General features: G+C 41.7%; 1 protein-coding gene across 1 annotated transcript in view; it reads left to right on the top strand.

The window, feature by feature from the left end:
• The window catches only part of LOC104539042 (multiple epidermal growth factor-like domains protein 6), an 85,102-nt gene that overhangs the window by 13,530 nt on the left and 43,665 nt on the right, over window positions 1-27,907 (top strand). The window contains 9 exon segments of the mRNA XM_010182466.1: window positions 5,805-5,931; window positions 11,202-11,206; window positions 12,723-12,896; window positions 17,522-17,644; window positions 20,223-20,345; window positions 22,472-22,609; window positions 24,675-24,797; window positions 25,368-25,490; window positions 26,444-26,596. Of these exon segments, the coding sequence (XP_010180768.1) occupies window positions 5,805-5,931; window positions 11,202-11,206; window positions 12,723-12,896; window positions 17,522-17,644; window positions 20,223-20,345; window positions 22,472-22,609; window positions 24,675-24,797; window positions 25,368-25,490; window positions 26,444-26,596 (1,089 nt within the window).

Below are 27,907 nucleotides of genomic sequence, written 5' to 3'. Positions count from 1 at the left end.
ATGTACTAAACAATCTGCAGCTGAAGAGTCTAGGAGAGCATGTCAGGGCAAGAGAGTGGTAAACCAGATCTTTAACTTATTTCCAAATAACTGTCTTGAGTTGAACAGTTTATCCACTTGTGATAATTTTAAATATAGCCACGTAAGGTTTCTCGTTGTGGTTTTTTACATAAGATCCAATCTCCACTTACCCGTTTCTCTATCATCATCATTACTGACTAATCCTCACGGTATTGTGTGTGGACCAATGACCCACAGAGCTCCCAGGATAAAGAAGAGATAAAATCCTGATTTTACTGAATTTTAAGATAGCGCTGCAAAGAGTGGACAGTGCTTCCTCTTTCTGGTCATGGTTTTTTATAAATAATTACTATAATTATTTTTAATTATAATCTGTCTCTAAAACCATCAGTGTAAGCCATCCTCTAAATAAGTGCAAGTTGGGTTTTGTGTTTCCCTGCTTCTGCTGGTTGCATCCTTTCTGCAGCGAGCTGGGGGGATTGTGGTGACTGGGAAATGGTAACATGCGTGTGTCATTCATTCCAGTTTTATGTAGTATTTCTTAGGCATCTGCTAAGAAGGGTGTAGTTATGCTTCTGTGAAAGTCATTTGGGCCAGATCCGCAGATGGCATTGTGGTGTTTTGGGTCTTTGTGTGCAGGTGATTGTGCTAGCCTGTACCAGAACATGGTTCTTGCATGGATTTCCAGCTGGACAGAAATGTTTTCATCCATGTATCATGTCTCTGGTGTATGCGGGGTTGGTGATGCTATTTGGTCTCTTTCTTCATGTTGTTCTTTTACTTGACAAAGTAAAGACTTTTTGCCAAAACTATAAAATAATCCTCAAATGATGAGGTTCAGTTCTGATTTCTTTCTCCAGCACAGTGAAGAGGAAATTTATTCTCTGCTTGTCTATCAGAGAGCACTGGCTTCAAACAGTTAACAGTCCATGCATGTTTTTACAGTCAAAGGAGAGAAAGCTTGTTGGTTTGTCACTCAGAAGAAATGCCACTGGCTGTGTGAAGCTAGCTGAAAGGTAAACCTTGCCCTACCACCTCGTGCCTGCTTAGACGTCACATGGTGTTCTTGATGGCGTCCTCCATGTGAATGCCATTCCTGGGATACCCTTGACACATCACCTCTCTTTCCATTCAGGATTCTCAAAATGTTTGTGCCATTGTTGACTTGGCCAAGGGAACTCAGGTCTGCAGCAGAAGCTGTATTTTAAATAACCTTATACCTTTCATTTTTAATAAAAATGTGCAAGCAGGAAAAGTGTGCAATAAACTTAATATTAGAAGACCATTTCATCTTGTATTTGAAGTTTCAGAGCAGCTGCACACGTGCACAGAAGGTACATGAAAAATGATAAAAGTTGACAATAATGGCCCTGTAAGGAATGCAGGGCTTTAAAAAATTGAATTAGAAGGAAATGCTGGCCTTTCTTCCAGTATTTCTGCAGACGCTTTTTGATCTGAACTGGCAGTTGTCCTGTACTAAAGCCCAAATATATGCATATGCCTGCAGTGGGTCATGGGTGCATCATTGCAGACCTATGGGAGAGAGGGTCACCACACCAAGCATGGGAGCAGATACTGCAGAGATTGCTATACAGGTTCCTTGGGGGAAAGAAAATAATTTAAAAGCAACGAAGACTTGGGATTGCATAAAGTGCCTGTCCAGTGGTTAAAACAGGGACAGACATTTCTGAGTCCCTTTGGAGGCTCATGACCTCAGTGGTGACTCCACCACTTCCCTAGGCAGCCTGTTCCAATGCTTGACCACTTTTTCAGTAAAGAAATTTTTCCTAATATCCAATCTAACCCTCCCCTGGCACAACTTGAGGCCATTTCCTCTTGTCCTATAGCTTGCTAGTTGGGAGAAGAGAGTAATATCCACCTTGCTTCAACCTCCTTTCAGGTAGTTGTAGAGAGCAATAAGGTCTCCCCTTAATCTCCTCTTCTCCAATCTAAACAATCCCAGTTCCCTTGGCCACTCCTCATAAGACTCGTTCTCCAAACCTTTCACCAGCTTCACTGAAAATCTGCAATTTCATCAATAGGGACAGCCCTTGGGAAGGGCACGGTGCTGACAGTGGGCTGTGCGTTTGCACATCGCATCTTTTCCTGTGTTCAGGACTTGAGACAGGCATCCTTTTGGAATGGAGGAAAGGTTAGCATGCAGCCATGGTACGCATAGCTCAGTCCAAATGCACAGACCTCAGAAGCATTAAGAGCTAAAAAAGGAGCATGTCAAGGTGGCTAAAATATTTTGCATCTTGGAAACACGTAGGATTGACTTTCGGCTTGTCTGACTGACTGTAAGGTTATTCCTGCCAGCTTGTTCCCAATGAAAAGTGGGTAAATGGGGGCACAATCCCTGTACGTCTGCGGTACGTGGTGCTGCGTACGGACAGCATGGAAAGCAGAGATGCCTTCAGCGGAGAATCCCACTAAAATGCATCTCTGTTGAAATCTCCTGTAGGAGAAAAGGAGGATATTCATGTACTGACCCCACTCTATTCACCCAGCAGAATAATCCCCTTTGCAAGATAGCCTTGGGACAGGCACACCGTTCTCATTTTGTCTCAGCAGATTGCTCTCCCTTTGCTTTATGGGAATGCAGTTGCTTTCATCATGGTCTGACTTGCGATAAGCAAGCTATAAATGGCTTAAAATGCAGGTTATTCAGATAAGCGTCCTAAATTGTAACAAGGGAAAGTTGAGGTCATAGGTGTTTTAGTTTGATCTGCAGTGGAAACTAATCCAAATTTCATTATAGTGTATTGTTATACAGATAAAATCTTCCATAATCCCATAACGTTCTAGAATTACAATATAATTACTTTATATTTCTAGAATGTTTTTTTTTATTTTTGTAACTTCATACTTCTAGAATAATTTTATATTTCTATAGTTAATCCTGTGTAGAATAAGAAATGGCTACTTTTGTACTCATAACAGTGTAAGTAGTTGTTTCCTTGGTATATGTGCCCTTTACTAGTATAGCAATTTAAATATACAAGTCCAAATAGATCAGACTTTTAAAACTTTCAAGTGCAGTTTAAGCATTTAGATTAGCGTCTACTTCGCAGACTGCTCCCCAGACAAAATAATTAAGGCATTTTTCTTCTGTAACTGGGGGCAAAGCTGTTTCCTGGCCTTGAGATGTAGGAGACAGTGGAAGGCGCCTGCATGTTGCAGTTTTCTTGATTATATCTGTAGTACGTGAAGGAATCTTTCAACATATAATCCTTAAAATACTGATTTTGCAGAGGAAGCCTGAGACTAGAAGGGATGGTCTGTCATCAAAGTTGCTGGGAAAGATGGTCCTGGAGTTGCCTTGCAGGCTCGTTGGTGTCACTTCTGTTTTTGCTCTCATGTGCTGCAGGGAGTCTTGGGTTAGGTGTAGCTTGTATATACAAGTATTTTAGAGGTTTTTATTTTTTATTTAATTCTATTGCCTTTTGACCTTTCGGGATGTGCCAGCACGAAGGAAATGTTGTTGAAAGAAGAGCTGCAGTGGGTGTGGGAGCTGCTGGGTGCAGAGTTCCCACATAAACCATGTCCCTTCTTTAAATGTTCAAATAGAGCCTAACAAATAGAGCTAATTCTAAGTGCTCATTTTTGTTAGATAGACTATTTTTTCTCCTTTGTAAGTGCTGATATCTTAATACTGTATTTGGTATATTAGAGAAGTCCTGTAGATGATTGTAGCCTATAAAATTAATATATTGAAGCTCCCACTATTTGAGTTTATTGAGTTATAAATACTAGAACGTGGCATACTATATAGTTCAGCTGCTTCCTTGTTATATTTTTCTGAGCCTTTTTGCTTGTTTTACTTTTGTGATACTCAAGACAAATAGTTTCCTGGTTTTGATTTCAACCTGGTATTTTTCAGCAGGCTATTTCTTAACAGTATAGAATTCAACCAGATGAACAGCATTTCATGTTTGCTGTTTACATTTATAAAAAAGCAAACCTTCTGTTTAAAAAGAAAGTATTCCAGATGTCTCTAGGCAGTAGGAAATGTACATAGTATACAATCTAATAAAGCAGCAAATGCAGCAGAAGGATTAAAAAGTGGCGCACATTAGTGAATGGTCTGAATTTAAATGCTAGTCAACACCAGGACTTCATTTTAGGTGAGTGAAAGTCACATGTGAAGTATTAAAATTTAGCTTTAGAAATGCATTTCCTTAGGACCAGGACAGTTGTGTGTTTCTAAGTCATCTTTAAAACTTCCTTTTTAATTTAATTTTGATTAGATTTTCTAAAACAGAATAAACATAAAAGCATTTTTTAAAATGTAAACCATGAAAGCTAAATGCAAAGCAGCTATATCAACAGCAAAAATATGAAAGGCAGACCTCTTGTCCCTCAAGTGCAATATGGGAGGGAAAAAACCCCTCTTTGTGTTGCTGTGTTCTGCTCCACTGCAGCTCACTTCCCCATAGTTGCAGATTTGCCTTTCATTGCAGCCTTTCTTTTATTTCTTTAAATCCATCCCAGTCTCCTCGTCCACATCCACTTGGGTGGGGAAATCCTTTAGATGATTTGAGAATATGATCTAAAGAGCAATTAAGTTGATGGGAGTCTTCAGTGCTTCAGGAGAGTGCTTTATACCTATTGCAGGAGGGAGGTTTGGCTTTGTCAGGGGGAGAATTATTTTGGTGGTCAGGATAATTTGGTACCAGCATTGCCTGTGGGTGAGATGGAGGGCTGTGGAGTTGCCGTCCCCAGGGGCTGTGAAGGAAAGGACAGCCAAACTGTAGGCAGACAGCTACCAGGTGAAATTTTGTCAGGGAATGGACTAGCTGACCCTTATTGCCGATGACTTCTGTGTTGGTTTTTAAGGTAATGGTGTCAACGTGTCAATCAAATGCTGTTTACGGCAGCCCAATGTTGCTGAAAAGGTGCAGAAATCGCTTATGTGGTACTTTTGGAAATTCAGTTTTGTGGGTCCATTTTAAACCTCCATCTGTTTACTTCAGCTTTTCTTATCATTTTTGTCTATCTTTGTCCATCATTTTGAGATGAAACTACAGCAGTGTTCTCAAGCTGGTTTAATGCTAGTTTCCCTCTTCATTTGACTGAATGTAATGCCCTAAAATGTGAAATATGAAAAGTGACCTGCTTAGGTTCAGAAAAGATATCATCAGAAAATCACACAATTTTTCAGGGAGGTCATCTGAGAAGAAATGGAAAGTTCAAGTGAACACAAGGAAGCCCAAGAGACGAGAGTCATGGAAAATGTGGCACAAAATATTCTTAAATGTAATGTCTAAACTCTCTGTTTATTCAGTGGTTGAAAATGTAATGTTGATTGAGAGCATGGGCACTGCTTTTGCATGGCTTTTTTCCATTTATGTCAGTTGTACGTGCTTGTGCCCTCAAGAGCACCTGCTAATAGGATTGAAATCCTAATGCAAAAGGAAATCTTCATACAGAAACTTTTTTAAAAAGCCAAATGTTTGACCAGTGATATCTACCAGCTTAGATGTGTTATCTTACCCTAATTCTCTCCCTGTATTTTTCTCTTGGCCCCAAGGATACAGCAGATCACTCTAATTAACAGGGGCTTCAGAAGCAGAGACTACAGAGGCAGTGCCTGCAGGGCCTTTGAAAAACACCATAAAATTTCAATTTTATTTGTTCTGCTTACAGTGCAAAAGTGGAGTAAACAAAAACCCAGTCCGAGTGTCATGGTTGCATTATGTGTGAGCTACGCACCATCCAGCAGAACCAGGGTATTTCCCGAGGCTGTCTTGTAATTCTTGTTATCTACCTTCCTTCTCTAGACGTGGATGAGTGCGCGGTGGTGAATGGTGGATGCCAGCAAGGCTGTGTCAACACCCACGGCTCCTTCCACTGCCAGTGCCGGGCAGGATACAGGCTCCACGCTGATGGGCGCACTTGCATAGGTAAGTAAAGGATATCATTGTCCATTCCAGTTCAAGCAGCTTGCAAGTATTCACATATTTCCAAATTTCTTCCTTTTTTTTGCGAACAAAGCAGTGATGGTGTCCTAAGTTTCAGTGAAGCAAGCTTGTGAAAAGTTCTCTTTTGTTTTGCAGCAGGCACCAAAGAAGTGGGGGGAGAGGGGTGTGTCTTCCTTTCCAATGAATTTTTTTTTTTAATTTTGAGCATTTTTTCTTTGCATCACATCTCCCTGCATGTTCCAGGGCTGCCTTGGGCTTTTCTGCCCCCATTACTCTTCCTCTTCCTTACTCTTTCTGCCTGTTTTTATTGAAGAAGTACAAACAGCAGATAGTGAAATCTCCTGCCCACTGCTGCCTAGCAGAATGCTTCTCTTCTGACAACACAGTCCCAAAATGCAGCTTGTGTCATCAGTGATGAAGACAACATAAAAGACTGTGGTTGCCACCCTGAAGTTGGTTTTAACCCGATCTACAGTAGATGAGCATCTCCACCAGACTGCCCAGGCTGGGACCCCATGAGCTTTCCCAGGTGGTGGCATGAGCAGAGGCAGGAGGATGTCATTCACTGGGTCAAGGGATGAGATGAAGTAAAAATCTCTGTGATTGCTACGGTGGGCAGAGCAGAAAATCCTCTTGGGAGAATCCAGCGCAGAGGCCAAATTTGTGAATTGGTGAGATACAGTTGAGAATACGGTGCTATGGGCTGGTAGCTGGAGAGGGAGCTCTGAAAGGCTGATGAAGTGTTCAAGTATGCACTCAGAGATCTTCTCTGGTTTTCAGAGAGTGCACAAAAAGAAGAAGCCCTACCCTTCATCTCTTCTCTTCAGCCTTTCCTGTATGTTCACTTTTTTAGGTAAAAACAGTAACACAGAATTGTCTGCTTGGGCCTGTTTTACATTTTCATTATTAGGCGCAGTGAGAAGTATGCATGGGGTGGGCTGAAAACTCTCCTCCAAGGCATATTACGTGAATGTTTATTTTGTGCTAATCCTGTTAGCTCATGCAGGAGATGCCCGTGCATGTGAAGCTGAGAGTTTTGAGCACTTTTCCTGAGATTTTGCTCATGCTGAGGGCTGTGATAATTAGGGTGCTATAGATTTGCAAAGCCTCCTTGTTCCCACAGGGGTCCTTTTTATCCATTCCTTTATCTACATCAGTCTTTAAGTGGTCGCAGCAATCCTGTACATCAGGATACTTCTTCATCTGTTGCAGTCCTGGTTGTATCATATCCATTACAACCACTGATACCAAATTTCCCCTCCTTTGGTCAGCCAGCAGAACCCATGCTGTACTTCTCCATGGCACACCTGAGCAAAAGACAATACATGAAAGCCAATATCAAAAGAAATTGCAAACCAGACTGAATGCCTTTCTTTAAATTAGTCTTAAATCTACCATATTGAAGATCTTCACTTCCTGAATGCTTGCTTCTGGATGCAGTAGGTATTTGAGCCCCTTCTCTGCAGACATTAAATATCAAGCATGGGCTGGCTGCAGGTCTCATCTTGGCAACTACTGTGGTAATCTGAACGATGCTCACAGTTGTACTGACAGACATCGGCTGTTGGTCAGAGGGATCCCATTCCAAAAAGCAGCCATTAAAAAGCCGTAGGGTGAGGGTAGATATGATCTTAAAGGCTATAGCTTGTTTTCAGATTTGGGTGAAAAGCCCTTGGTTTACAGTATGAAGTTACCCTCTGTGTGCTCATGTAAATAAGAGCACCATGGAGCTCAGCAGTTCAGCGAGCTATGTGACACAATACCTGTTTCTGGGCTTGTAGAAAGGATTAGCAGCTCTGCCATTAAAGATAAACCCCGGTTCTTTGGTTGGACTCTACGCCCTGAAACAGAAGATGCAGAGTTAATTCTGCATTTTAATAATAATAATAACAATAATAATAATAATAGTAAAATAACAATAATAATAAATAATATACTGTCCTTTTGTCGCATTTAAATCAGTACAAGAATCAAGTTGTCAAATTCTGCAAAAAGGATTAAAATATTCTGTCATTTGGGAAAAAGAAAAGGATGTATTTGTTTAAATTCTTAAGCCTGTCTTTAGGTAATATGAGAAGAACAGTCCAGTTCAGTCAGACCACATCTGCAGAATAAGTTTGCTCACAGTTTGGTCATTGTCTCGGTTCTTGCACAGAGTCCCTTGGTTGTGCTGAACGCCAGCCTAATATGTCATCACTCATCTCTGGTATTATCACAGCAATAAATTTACTGGAACAGTAACTAGAACACAAGATGTACCAGTGTTCAAGCTGTAGGAATAACTTTTTTTATTTAAAGAACTTGCCTTTTTAGGTCTGTTAGGTCTAGCACATTACAAAGACTTACAGTCTTTTCGTAATTAACTGCAATTAAAAATATGGTCAAGTCTCAATTTTTTCTTGATTCTCCTAGTTGGAGAAGGAATGGATAAGGAAACACTGGTGTCAGAGAAAAAAAATGGTGTAAAAGCAGAGTGGTTCATATTTAACTAGAAACAGTAGTTGTTTTCTGTGAATTAAAAGAAAAGACAGAACTCCATCTCTCCGATCAGATCTGACCAGGGAAGACCCTGAAGTGAAAAGTGGGATATCTGAGTTACGTTTCTCTCTCTGAATAGTCTCATTTTCAGCTGTGGTGGAGAGGAAATTTTGTACAAAAAAGGGACTAAAGCGGCTTTGAGGGGAAAAGAGTGAGAGAACTGAATGATAAACATAAAAAGTAGGTATTATGACAACTAAACAAATTTACATGTGTAATATGTAAAACCTTCTGTGGATGTAGAATAATAAAGTTTTCTCATAGCACAAATAACTAGGAAGCTCAGTTTGAAGTTGTCCTAGCTATGAACATTATAAGAAAGCGAGTTTTCATTTCACAAATGTAAGTATTCACAAGAAGTTATGAAAAATACTTAATACAATGTTTGGTTCTGTTTGCAGTATCTCAGAAATTATCGAGGAGAGGCAGAATTAAATCCTGAGATAAGAGACAGGAGTAAGTTTCAGGGAGAACTGCTCTCATTATAATGGATATACACAATACTGAGTGGAGGTTATTGAGTTCTCTTTCAGTTATTTAGACAAGACACCAAAATAAATGGATATAATAAGCTCTCCTGCATTGGAGCACAAGACAGTTACTAATTACTGAGGACGGAGAGAAGCATTTCATATAAACCAATAATCTAGAAGTGCCTAGTGTTGGAATTTGGGCACTCACTGCTTGCATTGACCATTGGAGGTGGAGAGTTTGCCTGTTCAGCTGCACCAGTTTTGTACGTACAGTTTTGAGCACTCATCCAATCAAGAAGAAAACCCAATAAGGCACATCTTTCTTGACCTCGTGTGGCTAAGCAGAACATCTAGTGTTTCAAACAGGACTTGCATTAGCAATAATATTTGTTCTGTGGGTACTTTAAAGGATGTCACAATCTCTGCCACATACTAAGAATGAAAAAGGGCTACATTCTGGAAATGAGCTGTTTATGGAAGGTGATTGTCTCAGCTGCAGAAATAAGAGACAAGTATCCCTTTAGACAGACTATTCAGATTAACCCAGCCCAGATTTCTGTTAGATTCATTCTTTCCCTGTCGTCTTTTTCTTTTTGGCAACTCTATGTTTCTGGGAGCAAAAGTGCCAAAATCACTTGAGGGGAAGCAGATTTTGCAGCCAAGATGGCTTGGAAGTCTCCCATACATAAGGAAGCGGGTCTATTTTATAAGATATTCAGCCTACATCCAAAGAGTCAGAAATTTGGAATAAGCTGTTTTTTCATGTGATTGCATGGAAGATTACTGATCTGTCACAAGCTCTTTCTAGCGAGTCTGGTCCTCCTACCGCATCATCACGGTGTTTTTGGGATGCTGACTGACCGCTCCATCCCTCCACCACTAGTATGGTCCTCAGAATACATGGCCTGAAGAAATCTGTTTGCTGTTTGTCATTCCTTCTACTCTCATTAGAAACTTCTGCTCATACTCTAAGGCAGACAACCTCTAAAATGGGTTGACTTGTAGTGAAAGTACAATGATTTCTTCTTGAATCTTTTGATGATCTCTGATACTTTGCACCTCATCAGAATCCCATCTTTTTCAGTGCTCCTTTTCTTTGTTAGTTTTTTGGTCACACAAATTTTGCTCAATATTGAATTCGTTTTTACATATATGTGCCAGACTGAACATTCACTACAAACTAGGTAATTGGAATCACCAAAGGTAATGCTGTCCAGTTGTTTTGTTTTTAATGCCTTTATTGTGATAATGTAATGAATTTAACTTACTCAAGTTTAACCGACTGGTGTCTTGAAAGCAGAAACTCAGGGAACATGTTTATTGTAGTATTGGGCTGTGGTTTTGGATCGATGTAAATTCATTGTCTGCAGTGGAATTTATTCTTTTTTGAGCTCCTACAAGTGAAAGCAGAGTACAGTCTTTAGAGCCTGATTCATCTCTGGTGCCAGCTGTTATCTTTGATGTCTGTCTTATGCAGAAAAGCTGTTGAGATGCAGGTTTTTATGGAGACTTTCTCACACTAAGACTCTTAATAGAGGAAGTAACAAAGAAAGTATCTTTACAAATCTATAATCTGTGTTCTTCCACATAAGAAAAAGCACAGTATGTCTGAAGTTACATTTCTAGTCATTGATAAGGTTGGATTTCAGGTGATGGAAAACAGACTTGAAGACACTGCATGTTCTAATCCCATGGTTGCTATGTATCCAACTATGGCTTCATACTCATGGTTTTTTGTAAAAATATGAGCATTGTTACAAAAAAGAGTTGAGAAATGCATATTTCTCAACAGACAGCTGGAGATAATGCCTGGCGTTAGGCATCACGCAGGAAACACAAGGATCTACTGACAGTTGAGAAATGCTTATAAATATGATGCCTCGTGCCACTGTCCCCCTTCCCATGATGCTGCCTCCCCCTCTCTGCATCGCCAGCTGTTATCCCCAGCCGCACATACCTCTGTGTCGGTCAGGGCTCAGCAGCAGGGCTGCTTTTCTACCAGACTTTCAGAGTAAATCTCTGAAAGTGGAGGGCATGCCATATTTTTGCCTGAACCCCATGCCCATGCTCAGACCTCCAGCCATAAGCCCCTTCACAGGAGGTGGAATTTGACTCATGACATGCCGAGTCTCTCCCTTTTTCTGATCAAAGATGCATTGCTGGTGTCTGGCAGCACAAGCAAAATTCATTCCCTCCCCAGCACTCTTCTCATTCTGTCTGGCACCTTCTCACGCAGCCTCGGCAGCAGGCGTGATAGCCCTGGCCGTGGTTGCTCTGCAGTAATCCCTCACTGCCCAGCTGCCGGCAGAGCCCCACACCGGGCCTGACTGCGTGGCCCTGCCAGTGCAAGCTCTTGGCGCAGGAGTTCACACGTGTCCCCTTCTGGCTTCAAAACCTCCCAAATTCACGGTGTGGCAGGTTGCTGCGTATCTCCCCTTACATCCAAATTGGCTTACGCCCAGAAAAGGGGGGAGAAAATGGCACTTTAAAAAATCAAGATGTATATTCTGTCGCTTGGAGCTGATTTGAGGAGTTTTTCATGTTCTGAAATATTTTCATCTTATTTGAATATTCTTGCTGAAAAACAGGTCTTTGGATACAAATGTACAGCAAGCAGAAAGCTTCAAGTGTATTGGGTCTGCTGTCACCCATGTAGACACTGAGCTGCTTTCAAGTTATGTGGCTAACCAGGTGGGAGGGTTGCAGACATAGGTGGAGATCAGAAGCCACAGTCAGGTCCAGTGTGCAGCGAGGTGTCTCCTGACGACTGCTGTGCATGCATCCCTGATAATGTAAAAATTTGCTTTTCTTTTTGTCTTTTTAACACATACTTGACTGCACAAACTAAGTATTTGCTAATTGGTAGCATGGGGTGAAATGCATCCTACAGCAGCTTTTGTGACTAATGTTTTCTTAATGTCTATTAGAGATAAATCAATTAATATTCCTAAAATAAGTATCAAAGCTCTTTGCTGACTTCACTGAGTCCAGTTTTGTGCCTTCCATGAAGGACAAAGTAGTCTTCCCAGCTACTCATGGAGACCGTAGTACATCCCTGCTGTTATAATATATATAGATGCAGTTACGCACATGCTCACACTTACATATGTGCAGCACAAAACCAGGTTCAAATGAGCGATCTTATTTTTATAATGCAGTGTGCGAATAGGTGTGGGTGTGTGTGAATGTATTTTGGCAGGAGGAGAAATGTTTCTCCAGAGGCCAGGGATATATATTGAACAAAAAAGAATATTAATTTGCTTGGGTAAAAAGAAGAAACATCTTTAGAGATTACTAAAGAGCCCCTTGTTCCTTGTACTTTACTTTGTGAGTCTGTCCTGCGGAGCTTGTGACTCCTGGCATTTCCAGCTTCCTATGCAGGAGGCTGAAGAAATCATCCTGAAAGATAATTAATAGATTTTTTTAATCAATGATAGCAGGGACAGAAAAAAAACCCCGATGGGCAAGTGCCGGTGGGGTGGTTTTTTTGCTTTTTCTGCCTCCTTACCTCAATGGATTCTCGAGTGCTTTGCTGCTGTCAGATCAAAGCAGGGCTGTACTTCAATCAGCATTGCAGCTCTTAGATCTCACCTGTCTCTCGCTGGAATCACGGGCTTTTGCCACCGTGGGACGCTCTGTCAGAAAAGCACCATGAATACAAGGGGGAGGAATCACGCAGGGGATGGGGTCAAGTGCATTTATGAAAGCTATTTGGCAAGGTTTGTGTGGTTTTACTGTCATTTGTGGATTTAAAATAGGAAATAAGTTTCTTATGTTGTTGACATGCGTTCTTTCAATGCTTCCTTGGCTCCAGCTGTCAATTCCTGCAGTGTTAACAAGGGGGGCTGCGAGCAGGAGTGCGTTCAGCTCAGTGAAGACCGCTACAAGTGCCAGTGCCAGCCAGGCTACCAGCTGAAGAGGGATGCTAAATCCTGTGAAGGTAAGTCCTGAGCTACCTGCCTGGAGACACACATTAAAGGCAGTTTAAAAGACCCCAGGATAGTGCTTTGAGTCACTGTATTCATTCATATATTGCTCTTTTTGCCAAAAGCAACTTTAAGAATCACTTATTAAGAGGATTAAAATGATACGTGTTTGAGGTGGGAAGTTCACGTCAGTTCACATCTTTGAACAAGATTTTGGCCTTGTAGACTCCTGACTGTTTGTTGCACACTGGCAATGATGGCGTAGGTTAGGAACTTAATTGTGTTTTAATTCTAACATTTTACTGCTCACCAAGTTGTATATAGAGTTGGCCTGCAGAACATGTTTCATTCTACAGAAAGTCACTTCTTTATCTGCTTTTGGCTGACATTGCTCCTACTCACAGTCTGATTCATTCATCTTCCTCTTTGGGTTTCTAAGCAAACACTCTCACAAGCAGAACAGAAGTGCTACCTTTGGGTTTGATTATTGTTGGGTTTTTTTTCCCTGTCTATCTTACCATATTCATCTGTTTTTAAGGCAAATTCCCCCCCCTTCCCCAACAGAAGCGCACATGGTACCTTTGAATATGCCAGAGAAAGATAAGGCCAAATTTATGGATTTATTGCGCTAAAATTCCTGTCACAAAACCGTTTCCATATGGTTCCTCTTCTGCTTAGAGATTTTATATGCTGTGTATAAAGTGTAAGTAAATCCTGCTGTTCAGCTTGCTTCCAACTTATGCTGTGTGCAGTGAGCACTTGGCCTTGGGTTTTGGCCTCTCCGAGTCCTGTCCTCCAGAGACAATGCATACACTGCACTTCAGCAAGCATCCGCAGCCAGCTCACCTCTTCTCCGTCTCTCATGGGGTGGCCACATTTTGTCCCTGAGATTGTAAGAAAAGTGGAGAGTTAGTGGGGAGAGGGTGTCAGAGGCTTTCTTCTGCTGTTCTCCAGCGTGTCCCAAACCTCTTTGCGGCTCCTCCACTGCCTTTGCCACTCAAGATGTCCTTGGCCAAGCCAGCTGGGCGTGTGGAGTCGTACATAAAACTTTTTGGGGTTTTTTATGGTGGTGTGGTAGGACAGAGGTTGGATTGACAGGGTCTGAGTGTGGCGACGCCTGGTTGGGTGGGAGTTGTGCCTTGGGCGGTCATGGAGCAGTTCAAACCTTAGTGTGCCACTTTGCTCTCTGGCTCGTCTCAGCAGCAAAATGAGCAGGCTCAGTCCTCTCTAATTGGTGAAGTTTTGCCACCACACAGGCAGCTGTGGCTGCTTACTCCCTTGCATCGTGGGGCTGATGAGGGTCAGCCACTCACCAAAGGCAGCAGTTCATCACCAGCCAGTAATTACTGAACAGTGGAGAAGGGGCAAGGTCAGCCTTGTCTGCGGGTGAGACCTTATCTGGAGTTCATGTGTGTGTCTGGTTAACTGTGTTTAGAGTGGTGTAAATCAAAATATAATAGTGCAGACCTGCCCAGGAGGACAGCTATGGGCACAGGGAGGAGAATCTGTCTCACAAGGGGAGCTCAGCTGGCAAAATGAAGGCTGAGTAGGATGCTTTTCTCCCATAAATACCTTAGTGAATAAACACCTGGGAGAGAAATGTGCCAGTTAAGCTGATGGACAAGATTTTTACAGGAACAAATGAGCATAAAGTGGCCATGAATACATTTAGATTGTTTTAGAGATGTTTTAAATAGAAAGGGTGGGAGGAGGTGAGCCTGGCTGCTTTTAATTTCCAACCAGAAAGGATGGCTTCTGTAGTGTTAGTCTGGATGGAGAAAACACAGTGTCATGAGGGTATTTACTTCAGCAGGCATAGCTACACTGCATGTGTGGAGTCATCCTCACTGACTCCTTGGGAGCTAATGATGCACCTCGTAGCCCTGGAAGTCCATACGGAAACGCCCAAGCCTAGCAAGATGGTGCAGCCTTCAGCATGGAGGCAAACTGGTGCGATGGAGTGGTAAGGCATCAGATGAAGTGGTGAGATAGTGGCTCCAGGAGTGAGACATGTATGGATGTGGTCAGCAGTGGCTGTGATACTTGGATAAGAGGATGGGCTACACAGGATGTGTGCTAGAGTGAAATCTCCATTGGGTTATCCAGGGGTGCCAAGAACAAATATCTTTCTCAAGCCACTTTGAGTTTCCCTTCTATAAGTCAGTGCTATTTCCACTGCTAACCTTTCCGGCCATGAGAAGGAAATTTTACTTTCTATCACTTTGTTTTTTCCAGTGTAAAGTCATGGTTGCTGTGAACAAGAAAATTAACTTGATAAGGCCCAATTCTCCTTCTTACATGCTCCAGAAGTCACGGCAGATAGGACTGAAGACCCTGTTCTTTACAGCCTTGCAGTGAAGGTCTGGAAGGTCCACAGCACATGCAGAGACCATACTCATACTTTACCAGGAACATTGGTGCCATCCCAGGTCAATGCATCACCATGGCTTTTTCAGTTTAGGTTCCTGGATGTCCTGGGACATCTAGGAAATGAAACAATCCCAGTAAAAGTTTGCCATTGTGTTTAACAGCTTGGAATAGAGCTTCAAAGGATGGAGTCTGTTGTCTCCTAAAGTTATTAAGTCAAACAGTAAGAACCAAATGTGCAGGGACAAGAACACTAATGATTTATTTTTTAGCTTTTCCTGTAACCTGCCTATAACAAAAGGGAACAGAAATGCAAGTGGAAAAACAAGTCAATCGATGGCTGCCTTATATCCTGAAGATCTTTCCTTTACAAACTTTTATCTTGTCGAAGGACTTCCAAGGCTGCTATCTTTATTTAAATTACTGTATTTTACTAACATCTACCCTATAATTTGTTGTTTGCTTGTTGTCATGTCAGAGTATTACAAGTTTTACTCTGTACTGTAATAGTTGTCAAATTAAAGCTTTAAGATGCTGTTTGATAGTGATTTCATTTAATTTAACCAAATACAAGAAGAATCAGCAAATAACTCAGTATTTCATATCAGTAAGGCACGAGTTCTTGCTTGAAGCTAAATCCTTTGTACTGCAAGTTGTTGAACTGCAGAGTCAAGTTGTCAGCCTTGAAAGTGTCACGTAGGATAAAGTGCTGCTGTCCCTTGGAAACCTATTTGCAACCTATCGTCTTGAAAGTCCAACAGAAAATTTCAGGTCTACATCCTTAATAGTGATTTACTTTTTTTTTTTTCTTTTAATACTGTCAACTCAGACTCTCACCCTGCAGACTTGAATGGTTATGTTCTTGAGATGGCAGGAAGTGAAACAAGGGAATTTGAAGGTGTTCTTGGGCAACATCCTCTTACCAAATGGTAGCACAAAATGCCACTGGCTACATAGAAAAGAGAAAATTGGAGGAAATAGAAAAACTCACCCCATATTTAAATGTATCTATGTAAAATAGAGGTCTTTCTCTCCTCTTCCCTTTTCCTGCTTAGCTATATATGTCTGTGGTTACCTACTGGAAGAGCAAAGCAGCAAGGTCTAGAGGAAGACACCTTCAACCCTTCCCCAGGGTTACTGAAACTACTGGCTCCACCGTCAGTGCTATTGAACTGATGTTGACTTTCTTCCTGGTGCCTTGATAGGAGTTGGCTTGTACAGAGCTTGAGACGTCCACTGAAGATGATGTCAGGCTGGAGACGAGTGAGGAATACTGACCAAATGCCTCTGGTCAGACAGTAATTAGGAAAATGCTAAAACTGAATTAGACCTTAAATTTTAATGAAATAAGCTTAACTTTTAAAAAGCTTTATTTGAAACTTAAGCAGAGCTCTAGAGGACACACTTTCAAAGGTGTCCTCCAAATTTACCTCTGTAATGTTATTCACCTGTGTGTTAGCATAGCTGACACTCCAAACTGAAACCTCAACCTTGTGCAAGAGTATCAGATTTTGATATGAACGCTCTGACTCTTAACCCAAATCAGACCTGTCCAAACAGTCCTAGTAGGTCTGTGCAAAGTATTTATTTGAGCAAATACATCAGTGCTTCCAGCAGGTACGTGTTTCAGAAATAAACCCATAAAAAACACAGTGAAGTCTTCGAGGTAGAGACTTCTTGTAGGCACTTAATAAATGTGATTCTAAGTACTCAACATTTAAAGTGGCTTATCCTTGAAACGGTATGTTATTGTTCAAAAAAAGAACAAATAGTGATGTACAACATGAATAGCATATGTTTTTAGACTGAAAAAGGTCTTTTGAGGCTCTTCAGCATTTATTTCCTCTAGAGACTTTTTAAATACACTTTATTCCATGACAAAATCCTCCGTTGTATGTGTTTATGGGTTCACACATATTGGAGTGCTAATTGCTATTGTTTAGAGCAGCTCTTGAAATCTGCTCAGTTATGGCAAAATACGGATAAAATGTACTTTTCTTGTCCTACTTCCACGGTGTCATACAAGCCCAGTTTCCTGCTGTTTAAAGCGTTGTTGCTGCTCGATTAAAAATCCTCTCCAGAAACAGAGACAATAGCATACAGAAAAACAACGGCTTTACTTTACAACAAATTCTGTCAATTTTTTTTTTTTTCAGTCTGATCTCTTACAGCTACAGTAATCTTTGTTGTTAGTTGTAACAGTGGCAGGTAAGACCATTTTCAGACAAAAACCGTGACCTTTAAGTTGACAGTGTGCTCTAATTGGTTTCAGTGATAGACCCCTGCACAAGTGGGAATGGAGGATGCTCACAAATCTGTCAAAATGAGAGAGGAATTGCAAAATGCGAGTGTCATCCAGGGCATTATCTTTCTGCAGACAGAAAGTCCTGTTTAGGTAAGAAACTATGGACTGTTTCTTGGGAAGAAAGGTATTAATCAGTGCTCTGGCTTACTGAGCTTTGAATGGAAAGGAATATGTTGTACAAATATATGTATGCATTTTGAAGCAGCAGCTCTCTGTGATATTTATGTCAGCCGATAGTCCTGAAGGACAATTTTAGTAATGCAAATTACTCTGTGATCTCTTAAATCATGCTTTCTAGCAACTGGATTTAAAGATGCTATAGTGTTATTCTTGTAGGATCCCTTTAAAATAATGTCCCAGATACAGCTCCTGGAAAATTGGTTCAAGTAACACTCTGAACCAGGTCACTGAAAACCTATTTAGGATTCAAAGGGTTTTTTAGCTGGAGAAATGTTTCCATATTAATAGAGAAACTACTGTGAAGGAAGAAGTAATGAAGTCTAAGATTTCCAAAGACAGGAGCTTAAAAAGTTGAATTCCAAAGTCCTGCATTTAGTCTGGGATTTTCGAAAGGATCTAAAGCATTTCTGACCCAAAAATGTGGGGGACTTACAGACCAAAATACCCGCTTTTCTCTCTCAATACAATGCTTGGAAGCTAGGTAGTTCATCAGTTTTATGAAGTGCAAAGCATCTGTGGACTTTGCTCTGCACAGATTTTTACCAGCCCTGTCAGGATTAGGGCTCATATTCAGACACTTGGCCAAACTTTTTCATGTACTTAAATTATTGTTTTATCTATACGGAGTACTAGATGCTTTGCAAAATACTTAGATGCCACCCTAAGTATTTTATTCAGTTGCCTGTAAGCCCTTCTGTGAGTAGCATTGCACGCCTCAGCAATTCCCCTCTCTTACTGGCATTACTCATGAGTGAGGTTACTGAAAAAAGCAAAGTATTTTCTAGTGTAGACGCTTCACTGATGATTAATAGATGAACACAGCAGTGGGTTTAATACTGGGGTCAGCTTGTTACTCATTTTATCTCAGATACACGTTGACAATTCTGTTAATTTATGTATAAACTAAAGCACTAGGTAATTTTCAGTGTTATATATTGGAACAAATTTTCTTCCAGACCTTGTGGCAACAGTCTTTTGAATCATTAAGCGTGGTGTCTTACCATGGATATACAATTATTGGCTTTTCTCCTAGAAATTATTCAATGCCTTTTGCAAAATTCAAACTGGTATTTGACTCTTTGGAAACCAAGATAGAAGGAGACAGAGGGCAACTAAAGTGTCATACTTCAGCTATTAACCATGTGTACAATGTGTGGTGAAACACATGCAGAATGGTGGCTGTGGTTCAGTTTTCCAACTTTTTGTTTTTCTATTTGAAAAAGCATAAAAAGATGAAATAACTTTTACAACATTGGCCAGCATGCTCTACTTGCAAAGTGACAATTAATTGCAGAAAAAGGAGAAATAACCCATTTTATACTAAGCAGCAGCTACTCACATTGTTGCTTCAGAGAAGCTGTCATTTTTCCTGAAATTTTCATGAGTCGCTGTGTGGTGTTTGCACTGCCTGGGGCCTCTTTTTGCAAGTAGGCTGATTGCATTTGTAAAGCTACTTGTGTTCGAGTACAAGGGGCCATGAGTATGGCATTGGCTACAGGGCATATGGAGAAAGAAAGCTGTTAGAAAGTGGTTTGCTGTGGTAAAAGGTGAGAAGCCACAGACCAGACTGTCCTCTCCTGTGTGTGAGACTGACCCGGGATCGTTGCAATGAATAATCTGTATTTTGCAAGCAAAATGTCAGAACAAGAGGTCACTTAGGGGTTTACTATGTATAATATAATGCCATTCTTTGCACGGAGGCTGCCGTTTTCTGCAGCTGTGCTCTACAGCAGCAGTGTTTAGAGTAAGTTTTTTGCTTTGCCTTTTTTTCAGTAGTTATTTCTTAACTAAGAATTACTATGCTCCACTGAGATTTTAGGAAGATGGATGCTTTTGGTGGCATGTAACTCCAAAATACAGACTAGTGAGTGTAAAGTGGTGAAGAACAGTCTCCCCACCTGCAGCTCTACCTTACAGGCAGAGTGAACCTCCTGATTAGATTAAGCACCTCGCTGCTGGACTTCTGTAGAGGAAGCTGCAGGGTTCAGGGATGTGACGGAGAAGATCTGTCTCCATCGTACCTACTGAGATCCAGCCACCACTTAATCCAAATCATTTGACATTCAGGAAATAATCAGATATTTCTTGCCCCATTAATTTAAGTATCATGGCTGTGAGGACCTAGTGATAATTTTAGGGTGCTGGGAGACAGGACTTTTCTGAGTTCATGCGGCTTCTTTTGCCTTTGCTTTTGTTGTAGGAATAATAAACAAGCTGCTTTGGCTGATACTGTAAATATGATGTCTGATATTGTAAATATTCATGTTGAAAGGTTCAAGGTCAGTGGTGTTTAAAAAAAAAAAAGATTATTTAGGAGAATAATGTTGAGCTCAGTGTTCCTACATTAATCAGATGCTGTCATTTGTAGACTAACATCAAGATGCTTTTTTTCAGTGAATGTTTGGAAATACACTCGTGTGTGTAAAGCAGTATAATTTTTTATTTTAATATCCAAATGAATGTCTCTGCCTTTCTCTCTGCTTCATAGACATTGATGAGTGTGCAGAAGGGAGAGCCAGGTGCGCTCATCGTTGTGTGAACGCTCTGGGATCCTTCACCTGCGCCTGCAATCCTGGCTTCGAGCTGGGGGCTGATGGAAAGCAGTGCTACCGTAAGTGACACTTTTACAGCTATGCATTTCAGGCTATCTTATCTGCAAACTGCTGGGCTTCATTTTTAATTCAGTTGGATTAGCACTCCCAGCAAAATAAATGTATGCAAAAGCTCAAGCTTAATACTGTTTTCTTCATCTTTTGCTACTGCTGGTTTTGCAGGTTGATACGTTCCTAAGCCTGTGCTCGCAGACCTTAATTGCTGCATTTCAAAGAGCAAATAACCCTGTTGGTTTATCTTCAGAGTCTGCTGAATTCTGTTGCAAAGCTACCAAAATATTGCTATTCTGTGAAATGTTTTTCTGCCCTCCTCCTCCCATTTTTTGGTTATATGCTGCATCTGATACACAAAAAAATAACCAAACATGATATTCTGCTCTTGTCTCTGTCTAGGTGTACTTATGTTTGTCCTGAGATTATTGACACTGTTAAGTAGATGCTTTTTTTTATTATTAATATTTAAAAAAAGGAAGATTTGGGATGAAAAAATATCTACAGTTTCTAATATTAAATATTACTAACTAAAGTTTCCCAAACTAAAATGATGCTGACCCCTGTTGTCTTCCCTCACATACTTACCTCTTGCCAGCAGGGTTTCTTAATCAACACCCCTTGTCTTCAGCAGGGGACTAACTCCCAGCACCGTGAAGTTGCAAGGTGATTCCTGAGCTGTCCTTGAGGGCAGATTTAGATTAATAAAGGAGGTGATGTGGAAGAGTTGGTGTTATTATGGACCTGGAATGCAGACAAAAGCATGACCTGTTTTAGCAAAGAAGTAGGCAGAGATCATTCAACCTAATAATACTGTGCAAGAACTTCCAGCAAAATTTCTTTAGGAAAACGTGCTGCATGCCAGAGAGTGAACTATTTTCTTAAGAATGTGTGTGTAAGAAATACTTAATAAGGATGAAAATCAGTTTCAAGTCATTAACATATATTAAAAACAAAAAACAATTATGTTGGAGACATCCTGAACTATTATTTTGTAGGTGATGTGTAACTGCAAAGTAGTGCAGTCGTGAAGGAAGTGCAATTAATACGTAAACACAAAATGATCTGCTATGGAGATAAAAAGGTGGTTTAGACCACTTAGATTTCATTGTGATTTTCTGATAATATTTTTTCTCAATGTTCAGCAAGTCTCAGGGGATGGTGATCTGTGCCTTACATACAAGATTACAGAGCAAACAATAAAAATAAAAACATTCTGCATATATTTATGATCAGGATTATCCCAGTGTTTGAGCAATTTACAATCTTTGTTTATTCTTTCATTTCCCCCATGGCACGAGGAAGAGCTGTTTTTCCAGTTTTACTGATGAAGAAAAAAGCAAATTATGAAGATTGTGTATAAAGTCAGATTCTGCCTTTGATTGCTGGGTTTCCTAAATCCCATCTTAACACATGGGGCGGAAGACTAGATTTCTTCTCCCTGGTGCAAGTAGTCATACCATGCATGAGGTGTGGCCCTCTATATATGTTCTCCTACTTTATACCCTAGTATAACAGGTCCAGCTAGACTTGCATTTCTTGTTGGCAGGCAAGGACAAAGGCTCAGCAGAGGAGCTGCTGTGTGCCCCCTTGAAGGGATGTCTGAGGGTCGAAACCTGCATTGTTTTGCTTTGTCAGGCTCAGCAATGGGACTTTGCTATGAAAATTTAAGGCATTTAAGTCCAGTGTGTGTTTCAGAACCTCTTTCCCATTCACGTACAAAATGAAAAGCTGCTTTTGGAAAGCATAAGCAGACTGGGTTGATATGAACCAGCTGGGTTTCTCAGATGGTTCCTTTCCTCCTTTGGGGCAAGGGCGGAAGTCGCCGTTGCGTTCAAACAAAACATAATTCTCAGGAAACTCATGAACGCTCTCGTAACTGGCAGCCTGCTGAAACAGTGAGCTGGCTTCATGTCACCAAAGTCACCAGCATCCACTGTTATGACACAAGGAGACAAATACCCAGAGTTCAGTGACTCCAAAACATTCTCTTCTTGGTTGTGTGTGGGAGCTGAGTTTATATTTCCTGCTACAGCAGTCGAATTATGGATGCTTTTTTACGGAAGGCTTATTCTCCAGTGGCTCTCCCCCTGTGCTTGCTTTTTAACAACCTTTTGATTTATTTCTCCGCAAGGCATCGAAATGGAAATTGTCGATAGCTGCCAGGACAACAACGGTGGCTGCTCTCACCACTGCGAACACACGACTGCGGGGCCACGCTGCTCCTGCGATGACGGCTATCGCCTCGATTTTGATGGCAAAACGTGCGCAGGTAATTCATGATGAACGCTGCATCTCCACAGGAGGAGGGAGGAGGTGCGGTGGGTCTCTGTGTGAGGGGAACCAGCAGGAGAGCTGTCACTCAAGGAAATACCTTCCCGTCCCCTGCTTTTCTCCTGCAAGTTTTAATTAATACCATCCTCTGGCACTTCCTCAGCTGCTGTTCCAGCTTGCCTTGCCCTGCGTGTTTTCTGGGATTCTTGATTAACGAGGGGAGGGAGTTCTGCCTCCCAAATGGAAGACGACACATAGGGGCATCACCAGCTGCTGTGGCTCTGTCTTATTGTGTCCAGCCCAAACATCACTTGGCTGAATTTTTTTCCTTCTTTCCCTCAACTGGCAGCTGGAAAGAGGGTTTGCTCTTGCCGGGAGTGGTAGCAATGCTGTTCTGAAGTGCTTCATGCTCAAACTTGACTTTGTGTTATGAGAGTTGCTCTATTTCCATTAGATTTGCTCAGTGATGAGATTGCACGTCTGGCTGTGAGAAGTCTCACTTAGAAAGTGAAAGCAATAGAGTTAGATTTGTTTTTATTTCAAGAGAAGAGCTTAAAAATTCCTTCATGTTTTATGCGATTTTACGATGTGGTTTTTTTTGTTGTTTACAGCTTTTGCTATGCAAACTGTATCTCATTCTGGTTTAGACTTGCTGTCACTATGCCATTAAAATTTTAAGGAACAGCCAAGAGGAAGGGGGGGCAGGGAAAGCAAGAGCAGGCATCACAGAGCAGCATAGTAAGACGTGAGGAGAGGTAGAGAGCAGGAGCTCTGGTGAATGTGAGAGGCGTTACAGACAAGAATAGTCTTGCAACAAAAAAGCCAAGGGCAGGAGAGAGGAAGGAGCAATGGTGGAGGGAAGCACTGAGGTCTGCAAGAGGTGGTTGATACTGGAGCTTAAAAAGCAAAAGAAAATAAGATGAGGGGGCCAAATTTGGTCCCAGAGCCTCACAGGGGTTGGGGTGGGTTACACAGTCTGGTTTGTATATGGCTGAGAAGAGGCAGAGCAGCCTCCTGCCTGCACCTCAGCTCAGTGACCTGCTGTGGAGAGTTGAGAGGGAAGCAGTTACGCTGGATGCAATGAGGGAAGTGAAAGCACAGGGGAAGGGTTTGACAAGGCTGAGGACATGAAAAGCTGCTCTTAATAGCAAAAAATCTTCTTTTTGTTGGATGCACATTTTGCATTCCTACACAGACAAGGGGATGTTGCTAGGCCCCAGAGCACGGCATCATCTGACGTGCTGCAGAGGAGCTCGGCTTCTGACATTTCTGCAAAACACTCCGTGTTCAAATAACCTGCATTAATCATTTTCACGCTGACCTCCTCACCTCGATTGATTAATTACATTTTCTTTCTCTTCTTTCTCCTGTCAGTGTTTCCTAATAATGTTGGTACTCCTTCCAAGGTTAATTGAGACACTGACCTTTCCCATCTGCGGCCACTCGTCTGGGTAACATTCAAAAGCATTTTGCAGACTCAGCATTGACAAGGTGGCCCTTGAATGGCCACCGACCTGCTCAGCAGGCTGCAAGGGCTGACATCAGCTGAGAGCCTGCAGTGAAAAGATAACAGCTCGATTCTCATATCTAATCACCAGAACAGCGGTGTCAACGATACCAATTTCCGCATGGACACAGGGCAGAATAAGGCGATAGGCAATTAGTTATCAAAAACTAATATTGTATCTAGTAGGCTGCTGGTGTCCAGCAAACACCTTGTGAGGTCAGAGCGTTGTTTCACCATTAGTTTGCATTGAGTAAGGCTGAATGTAAAAAATGGCCGGAATGGTTAAATGTAGATTGCTATTAAGTAGATGGTATTTGTGGGCTGGTGTTTTGTAGCAAAGACTCACAGAAAAGATGCCTCTCCCTGGATGTGGAGGGTATTGAGTACAGTGGGAGAAAGTAGAAGAAAGCTGCTGTCAAGACTCGGTGTTTTGTGTGGGTAAAAGGTGAGAAAGATGTAGAAATGCCTGTGCTGATAAGTGCAGTAACTGCCGAGCCCAACTGTGGCAGCAGCCCAGATGCACCCCAGGGCTGACTGAGCTGCCCTTTCCTTGCAGAGCTGGACGAGTGTGAGACCGGCGAGTCCTGCTGCTCCCAGTTCTGCATCAACTACGCGGGCGGCTACGAGTGTGCCTGCAAAGCAGGCTTCCAGCCCAACGCCGACGGCTGCGCCTGCGACGGTGAGTCTTCGCTACCAGTGGCTTGCTCTAACTAAGCACAACAGTGGGATGCAGAAACACTGTCATAGCTCATCCCAAGTCTTTGTGGGCATTTCCCTAATAAGAGAATCAGCGACCATATGTCAGCTTTGCTGATAAGGGTTACAAATATACAATTTCCACTTTGTAAGACTGGAATACAGTAATAACCCAGCATGGACAAGTGAGGCTGTGGGAGACAAGCCAGCAGAGAGGAAATTTTCTTCCTCTCTCATGGACACTGTATATTGATGTGTGTGAAAGACTGCTTCTGCAAAAGAAGAGCCCTCAAAATCAAAGGATCAACTGAGCTTAACAGCTTAAAGCAGCTGTTTTCACTTGAGACAAAAACATAGGTGAAATAATCTATTCCATGTTGCCTTGAAATGTTTTAATATCTCCAATGCTAGTGAGAAACCAAGAGCCCCGAAGTACTAAGAAAATTGGGTTTTCTTATGTGCAGAATAATTATTCAGATGCAGCCAGGCACAGAGTACACTCACCAAGCAGAAGTACTTGCACCCAATCAGCATTTGTATCTGTTTTTTCTAGATGTGGATGAATGTCATCTTGATAATGGCAACTGCGACCATGTCTGTGTAAATTCTCTGGGGTCGTACGAATGTGCATGTAGGGAGGGCTACAAGCTTGGTGTTAACAGATGGTCCTGCATCGGTAAGTTATTTTTTACAACTTGAAGGCCATTAAAGTATTTCCCACTGATTTAAAATGTGAACTCAACTGAGATTTTGACAGATCCTGAGATTTTGGGAGCCCAACTTGAGCCATCTCTGAATGTGGCCAGGGCAGAGCTACGTGCAACATGTGGATCCTAAGTCCATTCTCCAGTAGTGCATTTTGCTGAAGATTAATGGGAGAAGAACACTTAAATCCCCTGGACATGTTTGAAAACCTAAGCCTTGTGTTTTAGAAATAAATACTACTTTGACAATTTTCTTGCACTATTTGATGAAGTTTAACATCCGGTGGAAAAAAGGTAGCCAGATTCTGCTTTGATGAACCAAGGCAAGTTTTCCACTGGAGTCAGTGGTGTGATTCTGGATTTCTGCCAGTGGAGCCAGTGCAGAGTTTAGCCTAACAGCTTCATTTTATAATCAACTTTAGCATCTGCTAAACCTTGGGCAGTTTGATATTTTAACCAACCAAAAGAAAACCAACTGATTTCCCATCATGTTAAGGCTCAAATTTTAGTTTTTCTGAAAATAAATTGGACAGCCAGCCTCACTCTGTATTTGTCATCTCCAAAAGGAGCTAGAGTAATGACCTTCATTAACTAAAAATAATGTCAAACTTCACCTGAGGAAAATTAAACTCTCCATTGATTTTTTGTTTTGGACTCTCCATGATCAGAATTTATTTCCAGAAGAAAGGAAAGGGAAAGATTTTAATTTTCTCCCCCTCTCTTCTTTCTTTTGGGTAGTAGAAACTCTGTTTATAAATACAGATGAGAAAATGAACCAGCTGTGAGTGCTGTGCAGACTGCATTGAGGAGTAACTGGAAAATCTACCAGCATCATAAAAAAATTATAAATGAGTGGAAAGTGTAATGGAGGAAGACTTAGGACCAGGTCCTGATGACACGTGTGTGTGTTGTGTGTCAGCCCTAGGTGGGGAGGAGACAGATGCAGAGGAGGCAACAAGGTTTGCCGGGGCTCCAGGGCTGCAGTTCAGAGGTTCCCCCCAGCTCCTTCACTACGCACTCGGTGGCCTCTACGAGGATGAAGACCCGCGAGGAGAACTCACCTTGGTGCACAGGGTTGGTGAGTAAATGAACATCGGCTTTAGCCATTGCAGGAAATGAGGGGAATGGGAAGAGGATTTGGGGCCAGAGTAATGCTGGGCTGGCTGGGTTTAAGCCATCAGCAGGAGCAGAGGAAGGGTGAGCATTAATCCTGCTTTCTGCCCATCTTCCACACCGACGGGGAGGAGGGATTGCCACATGTCCCATCCCAGATGGGACTCGTTTGGGGAACAGAGAGGCTCTCAACTCACATCTGCCACTGCCTGGATGCAGCGGGGAGGGATGTGGAAGGAGGCATGGGAAAAGTGGGAAGCAGCACAGCAGGAAAAGGGCTGGGAAGCTTCTTGAACAAACAAGGTGTCTGCACAGAGTCCTGAAGGCAACAGACAGAGATGCAGCTCATCCCAGGAGTGAGGGAGTCACCAGGGAGGGATCAGATTTCTCATTTTTGTTATGTATGTCCTGTGATTTTTAGATGAGCTTTAATTACTCATCTGAGGACTGTGCCCGACAGGCAAAAATCAGGAACTGGTCTTGGCTTTAATAAAAAATTAACTTATTTTTATAAGCAAAACTGTTAAGACCTCCCAAATCACCTAGCATCCAGCTGGACTCAACGACACTGATAACCAATTGGGAAAATGATAAATGAAATAACCACAGGCAAAATTATCAGGCCTAGAAACCACAATCAAATATTTATTGACCAGTTTTTGCATGTTTTGTTTAGCCGCATAACTTTGGATGTTATCAGTCATAGCTGAGCATCTGCACTTTTTCTAAAGCTGAGGCTTTGCAGCATGTGAGGATTGAAAGGTGATGGAGGAATGAAACTTCAAATGGTGTAGCAAGTTCTTTTTACCTCCCAAATATTAATTTATTCCTTATACTTGTGGGCATATTTTCTGCTGCTATCTGTATTAGGAAAAAAACACCATAAGCTGATGCAAGTAATTAAATATTTTCTATAGCTTGAATGACTTCTTAATGCAGAAGCATGTAATTTTTAATAGTGATCTGTATTCTTCTCCTGAAGTAAAAATTTGTAACCTGTTTCGTGCTGGAGCACTGGGATTCTGAATGCCTCTGAAAGCTTGGGCACTTGTTCAGCTCCCAAAAAAGGAACAGTTGGGTGCTGAGACCAAGAGGAAATCTGGCCTCACATTGAAAATTGCTGGAGAAAAGCAACCAGGCTGCTGACTTTCTGTTAGCTGAAGTAACCTGCCAGCTTGCTTTCAGGTGTTGTTCAAAATCCCCTTCCAAAAATCCTCAAGCCACAGCCATAAAGCCTTGAAGGCAATAAACTGACCGTGTAGGTAGGATCTTAATG

The sequence above is a fragment of the Mesitornis unicolor genome, unplaced genomic scaffold (genome assembly GCF_000695765.1).
Source record: "Mesitornis unicolor isolate BGI_N332 unplaced genomic scaffold, ASM69576v1 scaffold24594, whole genome shotgun sequence".
Lineage (NCBI taxonomy): Eukaryota > Metazoa > Chordata > Aves > Mesitornithiformes > Mesitornithidae > Mesitornis > Mesitornis unicolor.
The sequence above is the reverse complement of the archived record's forward strand: the minus strand, read 5'-3'. Positions and strand labels throughout refer to the sequence as shown.